Genomic DNA, 14,730 nt, shown 5'->3' with positions numbered 1-14,730 from the left:
TCTTCGCATCACTAATTATTGTTGAATGAGAGTCAAAGGAGACAGCTTTTCTTTATCTACTCTGTTAAAACCTGCTGTGATTTTTATTAGCGACACACAAGATGCTGGAGGAACTCAGTGTGTCAGGCAACATCTACAGAGGGAAATAGACAGTCAACGTTTCGGCTGGACTGAAAGATAAAGGGGAAATAGCCAATATAAAAAGGTGGAGGCAAGGGGTGGAGTTAGCAAGAGATAGGTGGAGCCAGGTGATGAGGGGTGTTGTTTTTATTACACTTACTAAATCTCAACCTCTTCTGCTATAAAGAAAACATCATCCTTGCCCTCCCTCTAGCTTTCACAGAAATGCTGGTAGAATTCAAATCAACTCCACAAAATAAAGATGGGTTTGGACTCATTCAGTCAGTGGAAGTCTCAAAAATAACTCCTCCCAATCTGGAGTTGCATCCCAAGCCTGTGAAGAGGGGGAGCTGACAGCTATTCACAAGTTAAAAACAACTTCAAATCTTTGAAGGCTGTGCAAAAGACCTTGCCCGGAATCCTACCCCATGCCAACTCCCAATCAGCCAGAGATAGAAAAGGAGAGCAGGAAAGCTGGATTCAAACTCGCACCCCTGGGGTGAAGTGACCAGTCTTGGCTGCAGACACCAGCTTGCAGTGCTCCCCATTTGTCTGTGGCCCATGTAACAGGCAGTATACTAGGAGGTGAAGGGGAGTCAGTGACTGTCTGCTCTCACTGCCCAATCCAGGCCAACACATTTATACAGTACCAGATCAAAGCAAGAACTATATAAGCAGGAAACATGCAGAGCAGAGGGAAGGATGCCATTTGGCCAGGGCCATTAAACATTCACAAGTTCCTGCCTTCTCACAAAACATATGCAGCCATCATCTCAGCCCCAACCGAGACACCCTCCTCAACACACACACACACAAACCAGACAATTCCTTCAATCGAGCGATAAAAGATTTACAAGCACGTTGCTGGGGCCTGAGGGACTGCATTATAGAGAGGTTGGGCAGGCTAGGAGTTTATTCATCGGAACATAGGAGAATGAAGGGTGAAACCTTATAGAGGTGTATAAAACCATGAGGGACATGGATAGGGTGAATGCACACAGTCTTTTTCCCAAGGTTGAGGAATTAAGAACTAGAGGGCACAGGTTTAAGGAGAGAGGGGAAAGATTTAATAGGAACCGGAGGGGCACTTTTTTCCACCCAGAGGGTGATCCGTATGTGGAACGAGCTGCCAGAGGTAGTGGTTGAGGCAGGTACATTAACAACATTTCAAAGGCATTTGGATAGAAGTTTGGAGGGATATGGGACAAACACAGGCAAATGGCACTAGCTTAGATGGGCATCTTGGTCAGCATGGACAAGTTGGGCCGAAGGGCCTGTTTCTGTGGTGTACAACTCTATGACTCCCGCGCGCGCAAACCCAGGTAATACCCCTTACATGTGCACATAAACCTGAGCAACACCGCCTACACACACACGCAAACCACAACAATGTCCCCTACATACACGCAAACACAAGCAATACCTCATACACAGAAGCAAACCCAAGCAACACACACACACACACACACAAAACATGGCACAGCTAGTGGAAATGCTGCCTCACAGTGCCAGATCCCCAGTACAGTGTACAGCTTGCACATTCTCTGTGACTAGGTGGGCTTCTTCCATATGCTCCTGTATCCCAAAGACATGCAGGCTGGTAGGTTAACTGGCCGCTGTAAATTCCCCCTAGTGTGTGGGTGGATCGTAGAATAAGGGGGCAGTTCTTCTGAATACGAGGAGAATTTTTTTTAAATGGATTAACGCAAATGGGTTGGTGTAGACAGTGGGGTCTGGTTCTGTGCTACACTTGTTTTCCTATTTTACACACACACACACACACACACAGGGGAAAGAATAGTCACTTCCTACATGGATAGCATACTGCACGGTATCTCTCATCTCTGATAAAGGCCAAGACACGTCACCGCAGCAAGCGAGGTATACTGTAGCAGCTGCTGCACTGGTCAGACTGTGCAGAGTCATAGCAGCATCCAACTCTAGAATTACACCCTCCCTGTCATCCCAAAGGCAGCCATGGAACGCAAGCATCATGTTTCTTTAAACGGCAATCCAGCACTGGTGAGCAGCACCCAGAATCTTCTATCAGACGCTGTGGCAATGGCTATGGTGGGGAGGGCAAGAGGGGGGGGAGACAGGGGAAGGGTAACCTACCATCTGCCTGTAGGGCTTGTCTGCTGGGCTCACTTTGGCCTCCCGAGCCTTGTCAATGTCCTCTGCGGTCAGCCCACTGACGGAGCGGTGATCTTGGTGGAAGAACCGCCTCTGGGCCATGGATGAGAAAGGCCGGCTGGGCTGCCCAAAGTGCCCACCCTCCTTCCCAGGGGAGGAGAGGTCAGAGGCTGCAGGGTCACCCATCGCCTGGCGTTGCTGAGCATCCGCGGCCAAGTCCGGTGTCTTCGAGTCCGACGTCTCGCTGGACAGGTCCAACTTGGAGGAGGAATCCTCCTGTGTTTCCGTGAAGTTTTCCCGCTGTGGCCCAATGTCCTGGAATAGAGATCACGTCAGCAAGTTAATGGCCAACTTCAGGGAGGAACTTAGGGCCAGCCAGTGCCCGTGGAAAATACACACTTGACACAACATGGCTACAGCTTTACCCCAGCAGCTGGCAGTAATCGAGAGATCATCCATGATGGAAAACTCCCCACTTGCTTGGACTTGTTCAGCTCCAACGTCATTCAAGACAAAGCAGAAGAATGACTGGCTCCTTATCAACACTCCCAAGCATTCATTCCCTCCACCGCCGGCGCACACCGTGTACCAGCTACAAAATACACCACAGTCGCTCGGCCCAAACCCACAACCTCCACCGCTGGAAGGACAAGAACAGACGGTGGACGGGACCACCACCACCTGAAGGTTCCCCTCCCAGTCCCACACCATCCTGGAAAATATACTGCTGATCCTTTATTGTCACCGGGTCTAAATCCTGGAACTCCCCCTCCCCAACCACACAAGGGGAGCAGCTTCACCAGGCGGACTACAGCGGTTCTTCAAGAGGGGGGTGGGGGGCTCACCCCCACCTTCTCAAGGGACAATTAGAGGAGGGCAGTAAAAGGTAAATTGGTTTATTAATGTCACACATACGCAGGTACAGTAAAAAAAAACTTTGTTGTGCATGCCGTCCATACAGATGTATCGAGGTAGTACAAGGGAAAAGCAAGAACAGAATGCAGAATATAGTGTTATAGTTACTAAGAAAGTGCAGTGCAGGCAGACAACAAGCTGCAAGGCCATAACAAGGTAGAATGTGAGGTCAAGTGTCCATCTTATCCTACTCGGAGACTGTTCAATAGTCTTATAACAGCAGGATAGAAACTGTCCTTGAGCCTGGTGGTACATGCTTTTAGGCTTTTGTGTCTTCTGCCCGATGGGAGGGGGAGAAGAGACAATGTGGATCTGGCCTTGCCAGTGATGCCTGTGTGCAGTAAGTGAACGATGTGTGTTATTAGTACCTGCATCTTGCCCACCGCCGTGTTGATGACATCCTCGGCAGATGCCTGCCAGCCTCTGGCCACAACCATTGCCTCACTGCCCGACACCATGGCACGCAGCTGTGTGGTCTGTGTCTCCACGATGGCCTGGCTCAGCTTGGCCAGGCCCCTCGCCAACATGGCAATGTCACCTGCCATCTTCAGCCTTCCCTCCGCCCTTCAGCTGCAGAAACACGAGACCCAAGCCAACCAGTTAAAGCAGAGGCTGTCACACCAAACCAGCATCAAACCTCACTCACCCCAGGCACACCACAAAGGAGGAGGGGCAGAGGGCACAGCAAGTTATTCACAGCCCCCACTCCTGCCCCATTCCCTTCTGCTTAACACCCATTCTCATTTACTCAGTAGCCCAATGTTCTGAAATAGAGATGCAGTGGGACAAAGCCCAACCCTGCCCTCTCCTCTCCCCCACTTGTTCCACATTCAAGTTCCTCATCCCAACAGCCGTTGCTCCAATGCAAGCTGTGTCTGGAATGTGTGGCCAAGGTCTGATGCACCTGGGGAGCCTCTGGACTGACTGGGTCGTGGTGGGAGGCAGAGGGGAGGGCAGTAGGGAGAGGAGGTGAGAAATGTCTAAATCGTTGGATGGGACAGTCCCTCACCCAGTCTGGGTCATGTACAAACCCTCTTCTTCTCCTCCTCCCCTCTCCCTAAGCCAACTTCTCAGTGTCTCACCCACCTCCTCCTAACATTCTTCACCCAAAATATCCCTTAGTAAATCCTACACCACCCCCCAACGCACCCCCCAGACTGAGGCTGGGACCTGCAACTTCCACAGAGCACTTTGCCACCACGTCCTCAGAAGCTGTGTCTGGGACTCTCTACCTTCCTCAAGAGCCTTACAGTCTGGGACCCCCACCACAAAGAGCCCCTCTAGCCCGGGATGCTCTAGCCTCCTTCAGAGCTCCTCACGCACAGTCTGAGACACTGCCACCCTTCCTGAGCACTTCACCCCACAGTCTGGGACGTCCACTTCAACCCCTCCACCAATGCTGCCACCTCACCTCCTGTAGCTTCCCCTCCCCCCCCCCACCATTTTAAACTCCCCCTCAGCCCAGGTGCAGAGAGATTGCCACTTGCTTCCATCCCCAAGTGCACAGAGACAACCACAACCTATGACACTGCAGCCCTGGAGAAGCGACAGACCTTCTGCTGACTCTAGAATTGCCCCACTGGGCCCGACTGTTGGCTCTTCCTGAGGATCAGAAGAGACGACTGCCCACCACCAATGACAAGCCCGCCCAACCCCACCCCATCAGCCCTGGGCACGGCGATTGACCTAGAGCGCCCAACATGTCCATGGCCACAAGCAGCACTCTTGCCTCTGTCAGAGAGGTATGGGTTCGAACCCCACCCAGAGGTTTGAGCACAAAACCCAACCAACACTTCAGAGCAGTACCGCCACGCTGGGAGGCATAATCTTCTGGACGAGTTGTTGAACCAAAGCTCGGTCTGCCCGCTCAGAATGCAAGGGGTTATTTCTACAAGGGAGTTCTCTCCTGTGTTGAGGACCAATATTTCCCCATTAGTTAACAGCACTAAAAACACATTAGCAAGGATGACAAAGTGGTGCAACTGGTAGAGCTGCTGCCTCCCAGCTCCAGTGACCCATTCAGTCCTGATGTCCAGTGTATGCTCCCTGTGACCGTGTGGGTTTCCTCTGGGTGCTCTGGTTTCTTCCCACATCCCAAAGACATGCAGGTTGGTAGGTTATTGGCAACTGTAAATTGTCACTAGTGTGTAGGTGAGTAGTAGAATCCAGGGGGAGTTGAAGGGAACATGGGGAGAATAAAATGAGATTGCAGGTCCTCCCCAGCTTAGGAATGCCCCACTTATGTACAGCCTGTATATACCAATGAGCATTTGTGAAACCCAGGGGAATGGATTTGCCAGCTGCTGCAGGGCTGCAGGCATCTTCTCCCTCGTGGGAACTCGGTTCTCAGCCACATTTCCGACTTGCAAACCATTCAGGTTACGAACAGTTCTCAGGAACAGAACCCTGCCGTAACCTAGGGAGGACCTAGTGTAGGATTAGTGTAACGGGTGTTTGATGGTCAGCACAGACTTGGTGGGCCGAAGGGCCTATTTCCTTACTGTATATGTTCATGTTGTTGCTTGTCAAAGCTTATTGTGCACACATTAGTTGCCACTGATCTCATATTATTAAAGAATCAAGGGATTAGTACAACACGAGAGGCTGCCATTCAGCCTGATGAGTTTTTCCCAGCTCATAGAACAGCAATCACACCAATCCTATCCCCCTCAACCACCCCCTCCCCCACTCTATTCCCATACTCCTATAAATAATTCACCCTCAGGTGCCTACCCAAATCCCTTTCCAAAGCCCTGACTGATCCAGTTTCCACCACCGCCATGGGATGCAAGTTTCAGATTATACCTGCCCTCTCAGTAAACAAGCACTTCCCTCGTATCCGTTTCCCAGAATGTTCTAACCTTCAGAAGGCTAGACTTGGTTGTAAGATCTGCAAGGCACTCTTGGACATCCTGAAATTGAGAAAAGCACATTCCTCCCCACTCCTCAGCTAGGATGGATGCCTGGGTGGCGAGGAGACTGAAGAACCACAATCACAACATCTTACCCTCAGAAAGATGGGTCCTCATGAATCACTTACTTCCTTCAAGAGAACAGTTGAGTGATAGCCTTTGAGCAACTCACTGTGAAGCAATATCAGGGCTCCTTAAAGGGGAAATGCGCACTGCTCCAGATGTTCGAGTGCTTGAACATTCAGCAGGCAGCTCAAGAGAGCTGGGGCTGCAGGCAGCAAAGAGAAACACTTATATTTATAGAACGCCTGTTGTAACCTCCCTGTTTGCCTCCCAGCCAATGGAGTCATTTTAAGGCGTAGGCACCGTTGGAATGCAAGAGTGCTGGGGGTGGGGGTAGTGGGGGGGGGGGGAGAAGTTAGGATAAAGATAGTGCAAGGGTAAGAAAAGGACAAGAGTGAGAGAGGACAATGGAGAGAAAGAGAGCAGTGGGAGGAGTTACAGAACAACTGGGAGATTGGGTTGGGGGTTAGTGCTGCAGTTAAGAATAAAACTTGTACTGAAGCAGTGTTCCTTTAATGTGCAGGTTTGAACCATGGGGCCCCAACCGGAAAATGGAGCCACTGAAGCTCTTCACAGGGGAGGATCTGAGAATGAATGATAGGAGCAATGAGACAGAGAGAGGAAAGGGGGGGGGGGGGGGGGGTGGGGGTGCAGTTAGAAAATTAGATTAGGTGCTGGAAGGGTGAAAGACACAGGGAAAGTTGTACAACAACAAGGTTTCTCAGTCTGTTTCACCGCAGCTCCCTTTTAGACGATGGTTCAGGGTTAAGCTCAGGGTATAGAGAGGCCTCGAGAAAGAACAGATTAAAGGAAACAGATGTTGAGGAATGGGGAAGAGCCTCACAGAGCGAGAGACATCAGGTTCAGTCCATCAGCTAACAAAAACAGCTCGCCACAGAAGGAGGAATCCCCACGGATGCCTTCCCTTCACGCCCTCTGTCACTAACTAGATCAAAGATGCCTGCTCTCCCCTCCATCCAGCACTTGATAGCGAGATTCCCAGGAATCTCTCAACTCCCAATCCGCTCAGCCAGTCCACATTCCCAACCTTCCCTCTTAGTCACCCAACTCAATGTAAAGGGCCATCTGAGAGAGATCCCCAAGGGCTTCACAACACTTTTAAATGCTACAGCTGTGGGCAAAGGAACTCATTTGTACACAGAAAGATCCCATTGCCTCATAGGTGGATGACCAACCAATCCATGCATATAGCGATCAACGGTTGAGAGTAGAATACACAAGGAAATAGGAGCAGCAGTAGGCCATTCGGCCCCTCAAACCTGCCCCGCCATTCAATACGATCTTGGATGATCTACGCTGACCACAACTCCCCTTCCATGCCTGCCACAACTCCCCTTCTACGCCCGTTTCCAGGTTCAATCCTGGCCTCTGGCACCATCCATGCTGAGCTTGCACACTCCCCACCCAACCACAGAGGAGGCCCAGAGTACCCAAAGCATACTGGTTGGCAAGTTAATTGGCAACTGTAAATTAGTGTGGGTGGCTGACAGGGGCAAGTGAAACAAGCAGGGGATTGGATTGATGGGATAGCTCGAGAGGCGACATGGATGCTGTGGCGATCACTGGTTAAATCTGACACCCAGTCTCCCACTGCACATCCCTCCTACATCCAGACCACCACAGCACATGGCCAGGCAACCTTGGTGTAACATCCGTAAGTAAAGCCTGAGCTGGGCTGCACAAACAGCTCCGAGCCATACAGTCCATCTGAACTGTTCACTCAGGTATCTGGAGTGGGGCTTGAACCCGAATTCATGACGGGGCAAGGGGAACATTGCCCACAGTCAACATAACCAATTCATCATGGCTGCCCTCTCCGGTTCCCCCTACGCCACACCCATCTACTGCAACCCAGCCAACCCTTGTCGCCATGTCAAAACCCCATGGTTACCTCCTGCGTCCAACGTCTCCCCAGAACCCCAAAACCAATGCAACTGAACCCGACTATCTGTGATGATTACAATGCTGCCTGCGTGACCTTGCTGTGTGCCTTTCCAACAACAGTGTCCACATTTGTCAATGAAGTGCCTTAGGAGGTGAAAGGAAAATCCTTTCTTCTGACTCCTGCCTCCACTGTGCCAAAAGTCAGTCATTTGTCATGGAGTCATATACTGTATGGATTCACATGGTCATGCACCAAAGAAGCAGGCCCGATGGGTGGGGGTGTCCTCTGTGTAAGGACAGGACCTTGCAGCGATCACACCTATCAATGACAGATGCATCTGCCACAGGTACAGGACGAGGCCAAGTAGGTTTATCCCTTGTGTCGCTTCACTCCCCACCTATCACAGGCCCTGGCCGGCAGCAGTGTTCTTCAGCATTCAGCCAGCTCGGTCAGTGGCAAGCGAGCCACCCTTGGTGGTGGACAGAGAAGTCTCCCACATGGAGTACATTCTTCCGAGGGAATGAAGGAACACTGACCAGCTGAGAGTGGACAGCGGCCCTGTGCTCTGGAATATTTCTCCTCTCAGAGGGTAGTGAATCACTGGAATTCTCTGCCCTAGAGAGTAGTGGAGGCCAGATCATTAGATATATTTAAAGCACTTAAGGCTAGTGCAGATTAGCCCTGGTCATACTGAGTGGTAGGGCAGGCTTGACAGGCCTGGTTGTCTGCTCCTGTTTTCTTATGCACCCTCTCTAAATCTCTGATTATACCCTGCACCTTTTCCCCGCCTCTGGGCCACTTTCCTCTCTGCCTCGCCCTCCATTTCTTGACTGCACCCATCACAAAATCAACTTGGAACATTTTGTAATCTTACAATACCCAAAGTAAATGCTGTTCCGCGAGTGCTCCTATTATTTACACCTCATGTGCACCAGTGCTCTCGCACAGATGTTAAACAGTAGATCATTCTGCACCAGTCCAGTAATTATTCTGCCTGTGCCACCGACTCAAAACAACATGTTATTACTGGAGGTTGCCAGAACTGGCTGGGAGTAGGGTAGAAGTTTGCAAGGTCTGTTATTTAAACAGCAAACAAGGATCCTATCAAATTGACAACTTAGGCTGGGACTCAAAATTTAAGGTTCAAAACAGTGCAGTAAAATCAGGCAGATTAAGATTGGGACCAAAAGGCACCCAGAGAAAGCGAGAAGGCTGGGCTTCTCTCTCTCTGGAACAGAGTGAGGTCTCTAACCCCATGGCAGGGTTTGATAGGACACAAAGATACATTTCCTCTTGTGGCAGAGATCAGTAAAAGAGATTTGTAAACATTAAACAGTCGCTAATGAACCTGATGTGAAATTCATGAGAAACCTCTTTACCCAGACATTGGTGGGAATGTGGAACTCGAGCCCACAGGGTGTGCTTGACATGAACAGAAATGATTTAAAGAGGAAAACTAGATTATGGAGGGTGGAAGGGAGCAAGATGGGAGGAGTAGGAGGCACATCACACAGAGCATAAAAACCAACTAGGACTAAGTGGCCTGATATTGAGCCACCTGAGCAATGGAGCAATACTTACAGTGAAAGCCCATTGATTATAGAAAAGTGAATGCGGACAAGACCAGGAACACTCACTTCTACCAAGTTGCCCTCGAGTTTAGAAATGGGAGGCGGGTGTTGGTAAAGGGCACCTTTTCTTTTAAACCAGATTCATTCTCATGCAGGGTTTCAACTCTGCCGAATACACTCACAGAACAACGTGTGGATCTCACTGGAAAAAGTGACCCTGAAATATGGAGGGCTTATTCTACTCTGCAATTTACAGTCAAAAAGGTTCTGGCAAATGCAACGTGGAGTTGATAGGGGCTCCGCCCCCAGGGCTGTTTACACCATTGGATAGATTATTATTACTGGCAGAATTCTATTCCAGCAAAAAAAAAGCAAAGTGCATAAACTGGCACCAAGACAAACTTGCAGTGAAGTCATCAGCCTTGGGATTAACAGGCACTGTTTTTTCCACAGGTAATTGGTCAGGAAGATTGAGACCTAGAGGGAAGGAAGAGATAATCATATTCCCAAGGCTAGAGGCTTAAAACACCTAAAACTGCTAGTCATTAAACACACACACACCGCAGTCAGTGTACACCACAGCAACATCAACCAGCCCCATACTCCACACCTGCTCTCCCAAATCACTTCCACTACATTTGTAACCAACATATTTTACCTCCACAATATCCCAAGCTAGCAGATATCCAGCCACAGATCCCAAACCCTCCAAAAGTCACAAATCTTCAGAAGGTCCCAGATTCTGCACAACCAGAGGTTCCAGACCAACTGTCCAGTCATTCCAGCCTCAGGTTCATACTGCTGTCACCTCCAGACTGGCAATTCAATACAGTCCTGGCTGGTGTGCCTCATTCTGTTCCCAGTAATCTTGAGGTCATCCAAAACTCACAACAACTTCCGCTGATCACTGTCCTTTCACACAAACAAAGCAGCACTCAGTGCGGACCTCCCAACACATGTATCCTCTGATTTACGTCAAATCCCAGTTAATCAGGGCCTCGGGTTTAAAACCTTGTTTTCAAATTCCTCTTTGGTCTGTGTTTTTAACCTCAATCAATCCAATGACATAAATCTGACCCTTGGTGATATTGTGCTCCCCTAATTCTGACCACTTGGTCACCTTTTAATCACTACTGGTTGTGCCTTCAGCTCTGGAAGTCTCTCCCTGCACACCTCTACACTCTTTTACTTTTCCTGACAAAGGATTTTCAAACTTTGCAAATGCCTTAGATCCTCTGCCAAAAATTCCCTTATTCACATCTTATGTCACGACACCGTTAAAAGGCGCTGCACAAATGCAATTTGCTGTTTGTTTACCACCAACATCAGGACACCACTCTGTTGCCCACGACATGGGAAACATGTGCCTAGATTTATTTAGCAGCAAATAAACTCTGCAATTAGCAAATCTGGGAGCTTGAATAGATCTTTTAAGCAAAAACAAAGACTGGCACAAGAACTTTTTTGCACACTTTGCAGATTAGTTTATTTTTACGTGCACCAGAGGGCAATGAAATTCCTTGCTCGAGTAAATGCTGGATCCTCAGGGGAAATGGGAACGGCTGCCCATTTGGAGAGTGGGCCAACAATTTTGTGCCTTAAACATCCCTGGCTGGGTGCGCTGGAATTCCGGGCTGGGATCACAATGCTCAGCCTGACCTCCGCCACAGGACAAGCCGAGGAGCAGCAGGACAAACAGAGAAAAGGAGACAAGACTCACAGACAGGACTGACACTCGGTGTCCCCCACCGGCTGAAGGTCCCTGACCGGTGCCTTCCTTTCCCCAGGCCACAGCCAGCACGGAGCACCCACGATCTGCAGCCTGCCTTCCTCGTCAGGCAGCGCAGACAAACCCGCCCCCCGACGCTCATTGGCTCCTTCCGAAGCCAACGGCATTCCCATTGGATGCCCCGCCCCCCTGCTCCAATTCTATTGACTCGCAGAGCCGTCAGTCGAGGGGACGGGCCCCGCAAGGCGGGAGGCGGATCCAAGAAGGCCGGAGGGGCGGCCGCACGACGGTGATTGGTGCAGGGCCGGTGTCAATCGCGGCGGCTGTTGTTGTTCGTTGCATGTCTGTTGGCGGCAATCAGGAAAGGTGCGTGTGCAGCCCGCGTGCTCGCCCGATGCGACCAATCAGCGGCGGGGAAGGTCGTGACTGGCAGCTGATGGGGCGGGGCCAAGACAGGAGGAGCCAATGAGGAGCGGGGAGCGCTGGCAGGAGACCAGGGCGAGGGAATAAGCGCAGAAAATGTTGGAAATGGAAGGTCAGACAGCATTTGTGAATATAAACACAAGGAGCCTGAGTAGACCATCTGGGACTTCATCTAGGTCATGGCTGATGTCCCTCAGCACCATTTTCCTGCACTATCCCTGGATTCCCTCAGAGACTAGTTACCTGTGGATCACCACTTTGAATGAACCCATTGACTGAGTCTTCAGAGACCCAGGGTAGAGAATTCCAAAGGTTCCCTCTTCATGGACATTTTTCCTCATCTAAGTTCCAAACAGCCTTATAGTGAGACAGTGATCCTGATCCTAGACTCCTCAGCCAGGGAAAACATCTTTCCTGCATCAAGCCTATTCAACTTTGTAAGTTTCAATGGGATTTTCTTCCTTAAGTCATGTTGCAGCTGTATAAAACTTTGCTTAGGCCACATTTGGAGTGTTGTGCGCAGTTCTGGTCACTGCAGCGCAGGAAGGATGTGGAGGGTTTGGAGAGGATGCAGAAGAGGTTCACCAGGATGCTCAAAACACTGGAGAAACTGAGCAGGTCAGGCAGCATCTATGGAGAGAAATGGACAGTCGACGTTTAGAGTCCAGTGTCTCGACCCGAAACATCGACTGTCTGTTTCCTTCCATAGATGCTGCCTCACCCACTGAGTTCCTTCAGCTTTTTGTGTGTTGCTCCAGATTCCAACATCTGCAGTCTCTTGTGTCTTTACCAGGATGCTCCCTGGATTAGAGAGTATTAGCTATGAGGCGAGGTTGGACAAACTTGGGTTGTTTTCTCTGGAGCGGCAGAGGTTGAGGGGAGACCTGATAGAAGTTTATAAAATTATGAGAGCTATAAACAAGGTAGATAGTCACAGCAATTTTCCCAGGGTGGAAATACCAAATACAAGAGGCCACAGCTTTAAGCTGAGAAGTTTAAAGGAGATTTACAAGGCAAGTTTTTTTTTACACAGAATGGTGCTACACTAATCCCATTTTTATAAAATTATTCTCCATACATTGACACCACTCAATTGCAAACGAAGGGCAATTTACAGTGGCCAATTATCCTACTACTCTGCGCATTTTTGAGATGTGGAAGGAAACCGGAGTCCCTGGGGGAAATCTACCCAGTCACAGGAAGAGTGTGTAGACACTACACAGACAGCACCTGAGGTCAGGATTGAACTTCTTATGATCTAGCATCCATAATTCTCTGAGGTAAGGAATGCACAACCCTTGGCAAGAAGGAACTTCTGTGTACCACAGTTTTAAATGACCAGCCTATTATCTTGAAACTATGCCCAAGCATTCAAGAGTCTCACACCAGTGGAAACATCTCAGCATCTCTCTGTCATGCCCCCTTAGAATCTTGCGTGTTATGATCGCCACTCATTCTTCTGAACTCCAAGGAATAAAGACCCAACCTATTTCTTGGTAGGACAACCTCTCATCCCAGGAATTATCCTGGTGGGTCTTCATTGGACTGCCTCCAATACTACTGTGTCCTATGTTAGGTTAGAGGACCAAAACTTTGCACTGTGGTCCAGGTGTGGTCTCACCAACACCCTGTACAATTGTAACAAAACTCTTCTATTGCTAAACTCCAGCCCCTATGCAATAAAGGCCAACATGCCATTTGCCTTCTTTGCCTTCTTAATTACTTGCTGCACCTGCCTGCTAACCTTTTGTGATTCATACACAAGAACACCTAGATCCCTCTGTCCTTACTAGCAGTCATTTTCCATTTAGTTAATAATCTGCCTTCTGATTCCTCACTTCACACTTTCCCACGTTATACTCCATTTACCAAGGTTTTGTGTGTCCATGAAGCATGGAACATTAGTACACAGATGTAGAAACTAATTAGGAAGGCAGTTGCCAGTTGCCAGTCACTTCAACTCCCCCACCCACACTATAACAGATATGTCAGTCCTCAGCCTCCTCCACTGCCAGGAGAATTCCAAGCGCAAACTGGAGGAACAGCACCTCATTTTCCGTCTTGGAACCTTGCAGCCTAACGGCATGAAAATTGAATTCTCCCACTTTAAGTAATCCCCACACCTACCACCCAATGTAATTGCACTGTGTAATGAATTGATCTATACAATCGGTTTGCAAGACAAGTTTTTCACTGTACCTCAGTACAAGTGACAATAATAAACCAATACCAATACCCCCAACCATGCCTTTTCTGTTCTTCCCTTTCCTAGCCCATCTCTCTTTTTTCTACCCCCCTTTTTTCTTTCTTACCTTTGACCCATCCCCCAGTGGATCTGCTCTCCCCTCCTCCCCCGCACCTGCCTATCACTATCTCTTACCTCCATCTACCTATCAGCACCCTGTGCCCACCCCGCCTCCCCTCTTTTGTCCAACTATCACTGCACTGCTTTTCCCTCCTGTACATTGGGCTTCCCCTTTTCCTATCTTCAGTTCTGAAGAAGGGTCCCGACCCGAGACGTTGACCGCCTGCTTTTCTCCACGGATGCTGCCTGGCCTGCTGTGTTCCTCCAGCATCATCGTGTTTCTCGTCTTGATTCCAGCATCTGCACACCTTTGTTTCTCGAATAAAATACTGCCCTTCATTGCAAAGGGGGATGCAGCGTAAAAATAAGAAGACTTGCTGTGACTGTATAAAGAGTTAGTAAGACCATTACTTAAGTTTATTAGTTTGGTTTTATTTAACAGGATGTGTATTTGATTTGGAAGCTGTTCTGAGAAGGTGATCTAGGATGATCTCCCCAGTTGAGAGGGTTTGCTTATGAGAAAAAAAATTTAGGCAGATTAGAAGGATGGCAGATGATCTTATTGGTGTATATATGGTGGGGGGGGGGGAGCTTAACAAGGTAAGTGAAAAGAGGATACTTCCCCTCATGGTGGAATTTAGAATCCAGTACAA

The 14,730-nt window shown here is 49.2% G+C and overlaps 1 protein-coding gene across 2 annotated transcripts in view; it reads right to left on the bottom strand.

The window, feature by feature from the left end:
* The window catches only part of coq8aa (coenzyme Q8A, genome duplicate a), a 48,318-nt gene extending 36,842 nt beyond the window's left edge, over positions 1-11,476 (bottom strand). The window contains exons 1-3 of one of the 2 annotated variants that reach the window (XM_052024598.1): positions 11,341-11,476; positions 3,537-3,738; positions 2,236-2,568 (exon numbers count right to left, since the gene is read on the bottom strand). In XM_052024598.1, the coding sequence (XP_051880558.1) occupies positions 2,236-2,568; positions 3,537-3,713 (510 nt within the window). In that variant the 5' untranslated portion in view covers positions 3,714-3,738; positions 11,341-11,476. Of the gene's footprint in view, positions 1-2,235; positions 2,569-3,536; positions 3,739-10,278; positions 10,408-11,340 lie in introns of those variants that run through there. The other variant, XM_052024599.1, reaches the window with a different exon arrangement.
* Between the last annotated feature and the right edge of the window lie 3,254 nt (positions 11,477-14,730).

The sequence above is a fragment of the Pristis pectinata genome, chromosome 10, assembly GCF_009764475.1.
Source record: "Pristis pectinata isolate sPriPec2 chromosome 10, sPriPec2.1.pri, whole genome shotgun sequence".
Lineage (NCBI taxonomy): Eukaryota > Metazoa > Chordata > Chondrichthyes > Rhinopristiformes > Pristidae > Pristis > Pristis pectinata.
Note: the sequence above shows the minus strand (reverse complement) of the source record. Positions and strands in the feature narration are given on the sequence as shown.